Here is a 14,337-nt window from a genome sequence, read left to right as displayed (position 1 = left end):
TGGCGGTTCATCTGCGACATGCTGTTGAAGTAGATGAGGTAGCAGAAGCCGAGCGACGAGAGGTCGAGCCACGGGTGCTGCTTCTCGTAGGCGTTCTGGATGGTGATACAGATGTCCATGTCGTAGGCCGTCCACGCGCCGCCGTCGTTCTCCCACTCCCACACGATGCCCTTGCCTGGCGCTGATGACGGGTCGTAGAAGTTTCGCCGCACAGGTCGCATGGTGCCTGTGATGGGGGAGGGGGCGTCAGCGCAGGGCAAGGCCCGCAGGTGGGTGGGGACTGCCAGCCCTGGTAGGGGTCAGGTCAGGTCAGAGGGCTGGGGGACAGCAAAGGTGGAGGGGCAGGGGGACTCAGCACAGGTCCCCAGGGGGGAGTAACCAAGAGGGGGGAGTCAGCACACGCAGGGAGGGGAGGGAGGTCAGCACGGGCAGGGGACCAGGGCTCAGTACAGACTGGGGGGGTCCGTCTAGGCTGGGGAGAGGGAGGCGGAAGGTCCTGCGCATGCCTCGCCTGGCGGGTGGGATGTGAAGCCGAGGACGGGGTGGGAAAGTGAGCCAAGGCTCGGCCCAGGATAGCTGGGGAAGGAAGTCAGCAAGGCCTGGGGGGCCCAGGACAGTGAGCGCCCCAGCCACGCCAGGCGCAGAGGCCCTGGGGGAGGAGGGCGGAGGAGGTGGGGCTGCTCAGACCAGGCAGGACCCCACCCAGCAGGGAGCCAGGCCAGGCGTGGAGTGGCATGCAGTTCTTGCCATGAGCTCACTCATTCACTCCGGGCTGGGTCATCTGCTCATCTTAGCTGGTGGATCCCAGCCCCTCCTCCATTTATTCATTCCATAATTCTTTCCTTCGTTCACTCACATAGCCACGCCTCCGTCCACATAGCCACGCCTCCATTCACATAGCCACTCCTCTGCTCACACAACCACGCCTCCTCTCACATAGCCACACCTCTGTTCACGTAGCCACGCCTCCATCCACATAGCCACATAAACACGCCTCGGTCCACATAGCCATGCCTCTGTCCACGTAGCCACGCCTCCATCCACAGAGCCACGCCTCTGTTCACATAGCCACGCCTCCACCCACATAGCCGCGCCTCCGTCCACGCACTCATGCGCTCCTTCCTTCATTCCGCAATCATTCCGCTAGTTGGTCCACACCTGCGGCCACCCATTACGCTTCCCAGTCACACCTGCGCCTATTCTGCAGCCTTAGTTCACACCTTCATCCCTGCACCAGTCACACCTGCGGTCCCCACCTCCTATGCGCCCCACATGCTTCCTTCTCTCCTGCGCTGTTCCACTTTCTCCGTCTGATACACTTTCCATTTTACCCACTTATCTTGGGTTCTGTCTCCCTCTGCTAGAATGTGACCGCCCCAAGGACAGGGGCTGCCCGTCTGTGGACATCCATGTCCCCAGCACTGCTCTCAGGAGATGCGGCTGAAGGAGCGGGTGAATCCGTTCGTGGGCGCACGGGTCCGTTTGGGTTGGGCTGCTCTTTTCCGCTTCAAAACCTGTACCCACACGGGCCTTCTCCATTCTCTCCTCCACTTATTAATTTTTTTCATTCATCTCTTTGTCTAGTTGTCCCTTCCTTCAACAAACATTTGCTGACTTGCTGCTCTTTAGAGGGCTCTGCTGAGCGCTCCTACGATGCCCACGTAAGAGCCGCCGGATACCCGGCCAGGTGGGTACTAACGGGTGCCCCATTTTGTAAACTAGGGCACTGAGACTTCACTTCCAGCCAGCTGTTCCTCGTTTGCCGGAGCTCTGGGTACTGCCCGAGAGCAAGGCTCCATGGGACACTCTAGGTTAACCAGCGCTCACCCGAGGTCCCGGCTGCGGGACTTGGCAGAGCCTCTTTTGCTGGGTTCCTTTGGCATCTGCAGAAGGAATGCCTGGCCCCGAAGCCTCCCCAGGCCTCAGGGGCCCCATCATGAAAGTGGGGGTGATGTTAATCCATGACACATCCCTGCGCGCTCACAGAGGGCTGCTGGAAGGTCCCGTGTAGGGGTAACCCCAGGGCTGGGAGACAGAGAGCCTCATTTCAAGTCCCGACTTCCTGACCTTCCAACTCTGATCTCCACCTGCTGGGGGCCTGCCCTGACTGAAATCTTTGGGCTGCTCATTCTTGGACCCACAAACCTTGGACTCCTTCTGGATTTCTGCATGCACCTCCTATGTTCCACGTGTCCACAGCCCAGTCACCTCGCCTTCAAACACATCCCTCCACACCTGACCATCCCCCCACCTCACCCACCCCACCTGTGCCAAGCCATGCACCTCACGGCTTGGACTTTTGCAGGAGACTCATAACTAGTTTGAGCGACTGCCCTTGCCCACTGCCATCTGTCCCCACATGGCAGCCCCGAGATCCGGCTCAGCCTGTCACATCAGCCTCGGCTTTGCTTACAATCCCCAGCGCTTTGGGCTCCCTGCGAATAAAAGCCAAAGTCTCTGCTGTGACCTACAAAACCCCGCGCCGTCTGGCTCCACCGTCCTCTCTGACTTATTACCTCCTGTCCCCTCTCACTGCACTCCAGCCACCCTGGCCTGCTTGCTGTCCCCAAATGTCTCAAGCACTGTCCCTCCTCAGGGCCCTTGCTTCGGTTGTCTCCTGTCTGAATGTGACCTAGCCACGTCCCGGCGTTCTCAGGGCTCTTTTCTCCTTCGGGTCTCCATTGAGATGTCACCTCCCTGGGAAGACCTCTCCAGGCCCCCTAATAAGTGGGCTGCCCTGGGACAGCTGCCTGTCACCTTGCTTTCTCTCTCTCCCTGGCTCTTCACCACGGCCTGACATGACACGTAACCTGGGGCTCCTTCACTGTGTCCCCTCCAGCTGTCAGCTCCCAAGGTGGGGGTCTCAGCTGCTCTGCTCACCTCTGCACCCCCAGCGCCTGGGGCCCGAGAGCTGGGGAGACGGAGGCATGGAGCTGTGGATACAGAGAGGCAGGCGGAGGTCGTGGGGAGAGTAGCCCCAGGGAATGAGGTCCCTGGGCCCCTGCCGTGTTCCAGACAATCTCAGGAAGACTCGGCCTCCGGGCCACCCCCACCTGCTGGCTGACTTATCATTTTAATTGAGTGTGCAAGGATCGATTTCTCCCCTGGCGAGGCTCCCCCGGGGCGGGACCAGGAGAGAGCCAGCTAGCGAGCAACCCCAGGTCCTTTCTCCACCTGCTCTGGTGCCCTAGTCCCCCTCTTCCAAGGCCTCAGTTTCCCCATCTGCAACAGGAGGGCATGTGACAGGCTTCCATGTCCTGTGAGCCTCAAGGATAAAGGTGCTGGGTCCCTGGGAAGCACAACCTGTTGGGGGGACAGGAAGAGATGGGGACCACGCTATCAAGCCCCGAGCTGTGAGGGAGGGTGGAGGCTGTGGGGAGGGGGAGAAGCAGCTCAGAAGCCTCAGAGGTGCAAACCCGGGCTCCACACAGAGCAGCGTCCTTATCTGTAAAGTGGAGGTGTTCATACTTTCCCCCAAAGAATTCCTGGGAGACAAGAAGAAAGTACTTAGCAGAGCACTGGGCCACATGTGATCACATGACGGTCATCACACACAGCCCCCCACCTGTTCATCACCAGGGTCCTCTGCGGGCCCACCCCCTCTAGCAAGCCTTCCAGGGTCTCCTGCCATTGTTGGTAAAGCAGCTTTTGTCTTAATCTCCTTCACTGTTATGGCTTCTGGAAAAAAAAGGGTCAGGTCAGATTTAGGACCCAGACATAAAGCCAGAGGAGGAGCTTGGGGTCCTGGTGGTGAGGGAGCGGGGAGTGGACCTGCAGCTGGGGAGACCAGGGGCCCAAAGCTGGGTGCGGCCCCTCTGCAGCCAGGCCCCGCAGGCTGCTCTGGCCACCAGCCCAGGCCTCCCTCTCTCCGGGCTCGTCCACCAGCCATCGATTGCCTGCCTGTTTACTGGTAGTTATTAAGGGCTGTGTCCCTGGGGCCCTTTTGAAACCAGATTGGAACCTGGAGAGCGGAGTAATTAGGGCGGCTGATGCCCTCCCCACCGGGCCTCACCCCGCTGGGCCTCGGCTGCTGCCTGCCCCTCGTCCAGCTCTCCTGCCCTTGGCCGGCTGAGGACCAGAGGACCAGGCTGGGGGGAGCTGGCTCCCTGGTGACCTGCCTGGACTTGGATCTTGAGATTTCCAAGGGAGCAGAGCTGGAAACCCAAAGGCTCCTGTGCAGTGGCCTTGGCCTAGATTTGCGGACAGAACAACGGTCTAAGACGAGGCTGGAGAGGAGGACGGGCACAGCCTTGGGCTGGTGGCCTGGAGGCTCGACTGGTCCTTCCAGTCATTCTGTGGGTGTCCTTGAGTGGCCCCCAGCACCTTCCAGCCTCCAGGACACCGGATCCACAAGGAGCCACATCCGCATGGGACGGCGGTGTCCAGCGCCCCCTTTGCAAGCCCGGTCTCCCTGAGCCGACTGCCTTTGAAGTCACTCCCTCCTTCCCTCCTTGGGTTTGAAGAATGTTTGGTTGAAAAATTCCACCCTCTTTCCAGCTGAACCCGGGGAGGGGCGAGGGCTTTGGTCAAGTGTCAGTGGGAGGACTTGGGGCTGGCCCCCGGGGACGGGGGTGTGGGCGGCAGACAGGGAGGGAGTGTGGATCAGAGATCAGAGACGGAAGAGTTTGAGGATGAAGAGAAAGGAAAACAGGAAACCCAGAGGCGGCCTCGCTGAGCCCCTACTATGTGCCATCTCACCCCGCCTGGATCATTCCCATTTTACGGCTGAGGAAACTGAGGTCCACAGGGGGGAGGTCTTGGGAGGGTGAGGGCCAAGGGCTGGGAACAGTGATCCACCATGAAGGGGAGGCCGGGCTGCACTGGTTTCTGAGGGGTTCAGCTGAGCCTGGTGCTAGCCCAGGCAGGGGCCCCCTCCCTCAGCTGGCCTGCAGTGGTCAGTGGGGCGAGGTTCCTGCCCTGGCTACTCCGTCTCCATCTGACCCCCCCCACCTCGAGGAGGGGATGCGGGTCTCAGCCCCCGCCTCTTGGTCTTCAGAGGAAGCCAGTGGGTCCATGGGGGGGAGGCCCTGAGCCCCCACCGCCTGCCCCTCGGCCTCCCCACCGTTCCTCCCCGGCCGGGCCAGCCTCGGCCACAGGGTTCCCCCCCTCTGGGGGTGGCTTCCCAGAGGGAAGTGATCTCAGTCAGGGGCACTCAGACCCTGGGGGGAAGCGGGCCAAGGGAGGTGGTCATGGGACATCCTGTCAGGTGACGGGGCCCGTGGCTGGGGGCGTGCCCAAGGTCCCCACATGCCAGGCCCCACGCTGGCCAGGAGCTCCCCAGGGGCCTGTAGGCAGGGCACTGGGGGGGGATTTAGGGACATATCCAGGGCCACTTGCAGGTGGCTGGTCTGACCAGAGCCCAGAGCTCGGTGGCCTCTGACCTCCTGGGTGTTCTCATGTGCCCATGCTCTGGAGGGGACACTGAGGTGTGGCAGCAGGGCTGTCTCCAGCCCCAGAGGGATGGTGATGGCCTTGGGGACGGTGGCCTCTCCCTCTGCCCTGGCTGGTGATCTGGGGGTGCCAAGGCCTCTCCCAACAGCACCCCTGCCATGGTGAGCCGTGCTCTCCCTCCGTGGTGACGGCTGTGAGGCCTGTGGGTCCCGCTCCTCCTGTGCCCGCTGCCCGCGATCAATAATCCCGCGGTGGCCTTCAGTTCCGTGACGGTCCCCCAGGGCTCGTCACATTAAGCCGCGGCCCATTAGCGGCTTCTGCTTGGGATGCTCCCCAGCTCCACAGGGGCTGCCAGCCAGGCCGGGCGGTGGAGAGGGGGCGGTGGAGGCGATGGCGTCCCAGCCCACCTGGGGGACACCGAGGGGACGCCCGCTCTCAGAGCGGCCTCTCCTAGGAGGCTGGGCGTGCCCGAGGGCCAGGGTGGGGGCTTCCTGGCACCCAGATCCCCACATACTGGATTCTGATGTCCTGGCACAGTGGCAACAGGCCAGAGTGGGACAGAGATGGGGAGGGGACGGAAGGGACAGACTGTTCTCTCCTGCCCCAGCCCTCCAATCTGCTCCTTCCTGCCCTTGCGACGGCCATGATCATTAATACTGAGGAGCCCTCACAGAGGGCGACCTCGTGCCAGGCACAGCTCCCAGTGCCTCCTGTATGACCAAGGGGCCGGTCTCACTTTTAATGTTGTTTTGTACAAAAGCTGAGTGAAACACAGAGAGGGAAACTGACTTGCCCAGAGTCACACAGCCACCGTGCTACTGCGCCAGGAGTGGGCTCAGCCGGGGGCTGGACTTCTCTTTACTTCCACCCTCTGGCCTAAGCCACTGTGACCGCTCAGACCACTGCAGTCGCCCAGCTCGCGCCCCTTCACCCTGTGATGCAGTCCAACATGGCGGCCAGAGGGCTCTTCCACAAACCCAAGTCTGACCGTGGAACTCCTTAGCTCAACACCCATCAGTGGCTCCCAAGTGTCCTTGTGACCAGCTCAGCTCCCTAGCTCAGCCCTCGAGGTCCCCTGCACGCTGTCTGCACGGGCTGGCACTGTAACCACACCTGGACCCCAGCTGTTCCCTCAGGGCACCATGTGGCTGTGCCTCTGGGTGTCTGCGCCTGCTGTTCCCTCTGGGTAGAATGCTCTTCCACCCCCGCCCCCATTTCCCACTCTATCTTCCTGGCTCAGCACAAGCACTCTGTCCTCTCCTTGGCCATCCTTAGGGGGCATCGCTCCCCTGCTCCTGGGGGCTCCCACTGAACCTGGCCCCTGCAGCAGCCCAGGAAGGCGCGAGGCTTGGGAGGGTGAGGGGTCTGTCTTCCCTCAGGTCCTCCAAGGCCGGTGGCCTCAGCCTGGGGGAGTGACATGGACGAATGTCCAAAATATTCAGAGCTGTGACCACAAGATGGGCCTCCTTGGCCACAGGCACGGGAACACAGTCTCCGTCACCTCATTCAAACCTCCAAGTCGTTATTGAGCACCTACTGCATACCTGGCGCAGGAGAAGCAGAGAGTTGGAAACCTCCCCCTCCCCCTCCCCACCCACCCCGCTGCCCGCGGCCCAGGCGGGGAAGGGGCCGGGAATGGGGCCCAGAGGGAGAAACCTGGCCTAGGCCACCAAGGGCCACCAGGGGCCTAATGTCTCGGCATGAGTGAACCTTGACCCCAAGAACAGAGGCAGCGGGGGTGGGGCAGCGCTCCCCCCAGCCCTGGGCCAGGACTTTGGGTAGACCCTGGGTCCCCGGTGCCCCTGTGGGAGGGGGACTCGGCAGTGGCTCAGGAGGAGGCCACACGGCTGGGGCTGGGCCGGGACTATCCCGGCTGCCTCTCTCGATGGCCTGGTCCTTGGTTCTGCACTCAGGGTGCTGGGCTCTGGGTCCCGCTGCCAGGCTCCCCTGCACCCCGACACCGTCTGCCACGGCAGCCTGGGCAGAGGGAGGTGGCAGCCTGGAGTAGCTCCAGAGGGACCGTGGAGGAGCCCAGAGAGGCACGGGCCCTTGGCCAGGGTGACAGAGCAAGGGCACAGCCATGTAGGACCTGCAGGAGACAGTCCCCCGCCTCGCCGCTCCTGGGCCTCAGGGTTGGAAACGGCTCCATAGCCCAGGGAGTCCCTTGGTGCCTGGCTTCCTGCATCGCCCCGTCACCCACCAGCACAGCAGTGCCCACCTGTCTCTTGTGGCATTCCTAGTGTCTGGGGCCGGGGCTGGCACACAGTAGGTGCTCACTGAACTCCTGTTGGGTGAACGCTGACCGCAAGGCCACAGGATGGGGTGTGGTTGGGTCCATATTCCAGGTAATGGAGGCTCTGGGAGGGAACGTGGGTCACCGCCCATCACAGGCACCCCCTGCCCACCCCCGCCCCATCCCCAGCCAGTGGCCAGCAAGAGGACTCAGAGTCTGACCCTCCTCGCCAGCAAGACCCCCTCGGGCACCCCGTCCCAGGGTTTGGCCCCCATCCCACTCCAGCCTATCCCTGCCTCAGCCCCTTCTCTACTCTCCTCCTGTCCCCTCCCTCATCTCTTGGTCAGACTCCACAGCTCCCTGGGAAAGAAGAGGCTGGGGAGCGAGGCTGGGGGAAGAGGCTCCCCAGCCTCTTGGGGATGAGGGATGAGGCTGGGGGAAGAGGCTGGAGGCTGGGGCTGGGGAAGAGGCTGGGGTGTGGCTGGGGGGCAAGGCTGGGGACAGGTGAAGGAGGAGAAGATGGGCGCTGAGAGGAGCCAGAAAGGGCGGTGACCCAGAATCCGCCCCACTCACAGCCTGGCAGGTCTCCGTGGCGCTGTCCAAGGTACCGGGCACAGGGGGAGCTGGCGAGGGGCTGTCCCCTGAGCTGTGGCCCTGGGTGTGCATCTGGGACCCACCGTGGGGCCTGCCCAGCAGGCCGCGGTACCCACCTGCCCTCCTGCGTCATTGTGCGAGACGGGGGGAGCCTGTCAGCCCCCCTCCACCTGCGCCAGGCCCGTGATCCAGCAGGCTGGCCCTGCAGTGTGGCGCTGGGTCCCCAGGGCCTGGCCGCTAAAGGGCAGCAGCTGGCAGCCTCGCCGGCCAGGTCCCGTGAGTCCCAGGAGGCCCTCTGACCCAGGCCTCTGCTCTCCGCAGGCTGCGCTGGTGCTGTTCCGTCCCCTGGGAGCTCCTCTCTCGTTCTACCCACTGAAGCCCTCACCCTGGCACCCAGGGGTCCTCCTACAGGAAGGCCGCTCAGCTCCACCAGACCTCTCCAGTGAGGAGAGGGGAGTGTGTGCGCGCTTCCCACACTCTCTCATTTAATCCTCACTACAACCCTCTTGGGTAGGGGCTGTTCTTATCCCCATTTTACACAGGAGGAAACTGATGCTCAGAGAGGTTAAGTGCCTTGCCCACAGTCACACAGCCAGCAAGGGGCCAGGTTGGAATTCGAGTCTTTATCTGCTGGCCTCACAGGACAGAGGGTTCAAACGCTCTTCCTGTCTCTATTTGTCTTTATCCCCATTAAACTCTGAAATTGACTTAATGTTCCTGGACTCTGAAGACCCTGGCCCAAGACCCCACCCAGGGTACTGAGCAGGCACCAATGACTTTTAACTGGACGTGATGATGAACTTGTATCAACAGAGGCTCCCAGAACTGGACGAGCGGCCGCCGGCCAAATGGACGGGCCTGACATGGGGGGAAGTAGGCATTGTGATCGGGTGGTGGGAGGTGCCCACCTATTAGCTGGATCCACGGCACCGGGAGCCGGACTCTCCCTGATCCCCCCACCGCCAGTCCTGGTTCCTCCCAAATTGCCTGCAGAGGGTCCCCAGGGGTCTCGTACCTGGGAGCTGGGCCCCGGGGGCCCCAGGTAGCTCTGGCTGTGCCTGCCTTGGTTCAGACCCTGACAGCCCCGGAGAACTCCGAAGGCATGAGCGGAAGGGGCTCTTTCAACCTTGGCATCAATGGCACCTGCCTTCTGTCCTGGGGGATTGTCTGGGAAGCCAGGGCTCCGGCGTGGGATCGGCAAGCTGTGTAACCCTGGGCAGGTCACTCACCCTCTCTGGGTCTCAGTCGTCTCCTTTGGAGTCTAAGTTCTCAGGTACTTTCCCTGAGAGCACCCTACTCTCTCCTGTAGCCCTACTTGGTCTCCAAAGTGAAGTGTCCTCAGACAGGACCTTCCCTCCTGGGCAAAGGGGGGCACAGGGCTGAGGGGGACATAGGCTACAGGCACCAGGGCTGAGGGGGGCACAGCCTACGGGGCAGGGACGTGGCTGAGATATGCTGAGACCAGCCCCCACCTGCCACTCCTGTCTGACAGTCCCGAGCGCCAGGCACTCCAGGTTTGGGGCTTCCTGCACAGGATATGGACAGTCCCCCTACTGGCTGCCCCTGGCCTCGCTGTTCCTTCTGAAGAATGGGCAGGAGGCCGTTCAGAGGTCAGTCAGATGGTGCCTCGGCCTTTCCCTGGCCACAGGAGGTGGGAGCCGTCTGAGAGCCTGGGGAAGAGGCTGAGTCACCCCTCTGTCTCACCCTGTGGGGGAAATTCAGGGTCTGGCTCAGGCCCTGCGAGGCCACGCCTCCATGGCGGGATGCCACGCCCCCTGGGGAAGCCCACACCCCCGGGGGCAGAAAGCCCCGCCCCACGCCTTCCCCCCTGCTGGGGGCGGGGCCTCACCAGGGCCTAAGGCACCAAGCTCTGTCCGCAGGGCCAACCCCTCCGGTGGCCTGCCGGTCTGTGGCCATCTTGGTGTGTCCACAGACAAAGGAAGACGAGAACAGCTCTGGGGACAACTGAGCAAGCGTCTCAGCAGGAGTGTCCCCAGCATGGACCCCTCGTGCAAGCCAGGGAGTCTGTCCCCGCCTGCCTCTGGCTGTGCCCTCCAGCCCTTGGCCTGGGTCACCTCAGTTAGCCAGCCCCATCAGCTGGGCCCCGTCACAGCTCTGTCCCCATGGGGGGCTCTGCTTCCAGGGCTCCAGGCCTGGGGACCTCGAAGCGGAGCAGGAAAACAGCAGCCCCCAACGGCCAGGCTGTCCCCTGGAGCCCAGCCTGATGCCCGGGTGTCCTTCCACTGTCTGAGAAGGGTCAGGGACAGGGCGTTTGTGTAAGCGGCAGACCACTCGCCTGGGCTGTGCACACATCCGCACACCCGGGGGGAACTCTGCACACACCACCAGGCTCATCTGTGCCACGGGGTGTCCCTGGACACCAGTGCTGTCTTACCCTGTGGGCACCTTATGAAAATATTAGAGGTCAGGGGTCACCGACTGCAGCCTGGGGGTCAACCCACCGGCTGGCTGCTTCTGTATACAGCTCAGGTTCTGAGAATGGTTTTTAGGTTTTTAAACAGTTGAAGATTAATTCATGAGCTGGGAAGACAGGAAATTCAGATTTCAGTGTCCACAACTAGTTTATTAGGACACGGCCACCGTCTCTCATTTGCATATCATCCTGTGACTGCTTTCAGGGTTGGGTAGTCACAGGAGACTGTTGGTCCCACAGGCCAAAAGACTTACCATCTGCCCGACCAGAAAAGCCTACCAGCTTCTGCACTAGGGTCCCAGAAACACCAGGCCCTGCTCATATCTCTGTCCCAGCAAACGGAAAGTTTAGCTTCAATGAGCTTAGGGAGAATTTCATAAATAGCAAATCTAGACACAAGCCTTGGGCATTTCAGCACATACACACAAGTTTTGGGTTTTATGGTTTTATGTTGGTGTTTGTGTGATACAAACTTTTCAAGGCTTAGAATCTCTTCCTCATCTCTCTCACATGTAGTATGGACACAGGGTAGGTCCACACCATGGGGCATTAGTTGATGTTCATGGGATCAAATAGACTTGGTGCTCTCTGGCAATCCAACCCCCTTGCTAGTGGTGGGGTACTCTTGCCCATTTCGTAGATGTGGAAACTGAGACCCAAAGAGGTGAGGACACCAGGCTAATGCTGCAAAGCTGGTCAGAGCAGAGGGAAACCTGATGCTCGGGGTACTGCCGGCTGGTCCGGCTCACCCTTGCACCGTGAACAGTGAGGTCAAGAGGTCCCTTCTTGACGTGGCTCTGCTCCTGGGTGAAGTGGGACAAAAATCTACAGCAAGTCTGCTGCGGGGAGGCAGCTTGCCGGTCCCTCCAGCAGATTTCCGGGAATCCTAGGTCCCCCACCAGCCCCAGCGGGTTCCGGGCCAGCCTCCCTCCCTGGGGGGTCTTGGCAGGCACCCAGGAGCCTGCAGAGAGATGAGTGGTGTTTTTCCCTTTTCCTGCAAACAGGGGCAGGTGTGGGGTGTGCAGCCTGGGGGGGCTGGGGGTGCAGGAAGTGAATGGGGCTGGGCTCCTGGGGCAAGGGGGGTGCTGTAGAGAGTGGGGGCCTGCTGAAGGAGGGAGCTGGGGAGTCTTGGGACCCAGGAACCCAGGCAGGGGTGCTGCCGAGAGAAGTGGAGAGCTTGGCCACAGGAGGCTCTGTCTCTGCTTCTGAGGACCCCAGCCCCCCGCCCCCAGTCAGGCCTGGAGGATCCCTCACCTGCACTGGCTGAGTGCCTGCCCGGGGCCCAACGACCAAGAAAGCCGCTCCCTCTGCTCAGGATAAAGGGAATAGGGTTTGGGAAGCCCAGCACTTCCCACTCCTCCATCAGGGCCTGGGTGCTCCCCTGGAAGAACTGGCACGAGGACTGGAGGGTGACTTCTCCTACGCCCCCTGTCACAGGGTCCGGGTCTGAGTGTCTGCTCCTTGCTCAGGCCTCATCTTGCACTCCAAACACAACTGACCTGAATGTATTCTGCTCCTGCTCACCCCAGGACCTTTGCATTGACTGTTCCCTCTGCCTGGAACACTGACACCTTCTTCTGACGTGGCTTCCTCAGACTGTCCTTCCCCGAGCGCCCCTGGACGGGTTCATCCCATGCGGTCAGACCTGCGGCTGACTATCTGAATGGTCATGTGTTTGCCTGCTCCTTGGCTACCTGGGGACCTTCCTGGTAGGTTTCCCAGCCTTGCTAAGGACCTGCCTGGCTTCCTGCTGTGGCCCAGGGTCAGCACAGAGCCTGACACCTGGACAAAGGACCACAGGATAGAATGCGAGAATGATTGGCGCGACCTGGGACTGCCGCTGGAGTTATGGAGACAGAGACCCTGAGATGCCACCTCAGTAAGCCATTGCTGAGGCTCCCCCGGGCCCCTGGGCTCGGGGAGCATGCTGTAGTGTCCTGCAGGGATCTGAGCAGTGCAGCCCAGCAGGACCTTCTGCAGGACTTTCTGCAGGGACGGAGTCTGCACTGTACCCTACACCAGGGCTCCTGAGCACCCAGAGGGTGCTGAGTGGGACAGGACTGAATTCTGAGTTTTCCATCACCCCGGCCACAGCCCAGGAGGCAGCCGCACGTGGTGAGTGGATAGCGTAGGGGCAGCCTGGCTCTGGAGAGGAGGAGAGCATCCTATTGTCCCCAAGGTTGTTACACACGGTTCTGTCACTCAGGGATTCACAGGCGCTTCCCCAACCCCCACCAGCCACTCCTCGGGCAGAGCTCGCCAGGGATTCTCTGGCAGCCTCCGAGAGGCAGGATCTCGCCACTGCTCTCCGCCCGCCCGCCTTGCTGGAGACCCCTGGTAGCGACTCCAAGAGCTCCCACCACAGTGACAAATCCGGGGAACAAGAGAGCGGGACCATCTTTGTCACCATCCTCACCGGTCACATCACCACCGAGCAGCATGCCATCACACCACTCCTGATACGATCACAAACACGCTGGGCACTGCCACCCATGCCACAGGGCCACCAAGGCCACCACCAACACCGTGCCCTCCATCCTCAGCACCCGGCAGCAGTGCTCAGAGCTCTGCACCAGGACAACCACCAGCGTCACCACCGCCAGCTGATCCCACCATCAGATCCACCACCTCCGTCATTGTGTGACAACCCCCTGCCACCACGAGGGCACCTCTGGTACTCGCTGCTCCCTCGTCACCCCCCACACCACCGGCTCCCTTGTCCCCCAGCAATGACCACGGCAGTTACCATGCCTCAGCACCATCCACACTTGCAGCCAGCGTGCCAGGCCAGCCAGGGGCCCTGGCTCGGGGCCTGCTGCCAGGCTGCACAGCCAGTCTGAGTTTGAATCACTCAGCTTCTGGGACCCTCGGTTTCCTCATCTGTGAAATGGGACTAGTAACTAGAATAACAGGGCTGCAGGGGGTGGGAGAAGGGACACCCAGCGAGGCCAGGTGTGCCCAGTCCTTCTTCCTCAATGACAGGGTGCTAAAGCTCCCCCAGGGTCTGTGCTCAGATCCCTCCATGTTTCTTTGTTCCTCACTCAGCTGTGAGAGAGGGTTCTGTCCATTTTGCAGATGAGGAAAGAGAGGCTGTGACAGGAGACGCAACCTGCCCGAGTCCCCCAGCTTCTGCTGGGTTGCTGCCTGGCCTTTTCCTGGGGGATCAGCAGGTTTGGGGGTCCCAGGCCCCCTCTCAGGGCCGCAGGGTGGGATTGCAGCATTGGGGATGGAGGGGGCTGCTCACCTGTGTCCTGGCGGAACTGGTGCATGGACTGCAGGTCGATGATGTAGGGCACCAGCTGGGCGTCCACCTGGCCCAGGACCACGGAGCCACGGGCGTCCTCCTTGAGCACGTTCTCGATGTGGTGGCACACGGTGGCCGTGTAGGGCCGCCAGCGGCTGTGCTCGTTCAGCCACTCCCACACCACCACCCGGGCCACGTTCTGCGGCGGGAAGCCCAGCCCGCTCCCGGGCACCATCACGCCCTGGCCTGGCCTTGACATGGCCGCTGCTGCCTCTGGGGCCAGGTCCCCACGCGGGCGGCCCAAGTCCTCCTGGGCCCGGGAGCTGGAGGGGAACTTCGTCTCCCGAGGGGCGGCAGGATGTGGGCCCCTCTCCACGGCCTGGAGGCCTCAGTCAAGGGGACGTGGGGCGCCACGTAGGCTCCGAGGACCCCTTCCCGGCT

At 62.0% G+C, this 14,337-nt stretch overlaps 1 protein-coding gene across 1 annotated transcript in view; it reads right to left on the bottom strand.

Annotated features, from left to right (window-relative positions):
* The window catches only part of Dtx1 (deltex E3 ubiquitin ligase 1), a 30,144-nt gene extending 15,813 nt beyond the window's left edge, over nt 1-14,331 (bottom strand). Inside the window, exons 1-2 of the mRNA XM_048785669.1 lie at nt 13,897-14,331; nt 5-226 (exon numbers count right to left, since the gene is read on the bottom strand). Coding sequence (XP_048641626.1) covers nt 5-226; nt 13,897-14,155 — 481 coding nt within the window. The 5' untranslated portion in view covers nt 14,156-14,331. The remainder of the gene's footprint in view (nt 1-4; nt 227-13,896) is intronic.
* Between the last annotated feature and the right edge of the window lie 6 nt (nt 14,332-14,337).

Source organism: Marmota marmota, unplaced genomic scaffold, assembly GCF_001458135.2.
Source record: "Marmota marmota marmota unplaced genomic scaffold, marMar, whole genome shotgun sequence".
Classification (NCBI taxonomy): Eukaryota; Metazoa; Chordata; class Mammalia; order Rodentia; family Sciuridae; genus Marmota; species Marmota marmota.
This window is presented reverse-complemented; position numbering and strand designations above follow the sequence as displayed.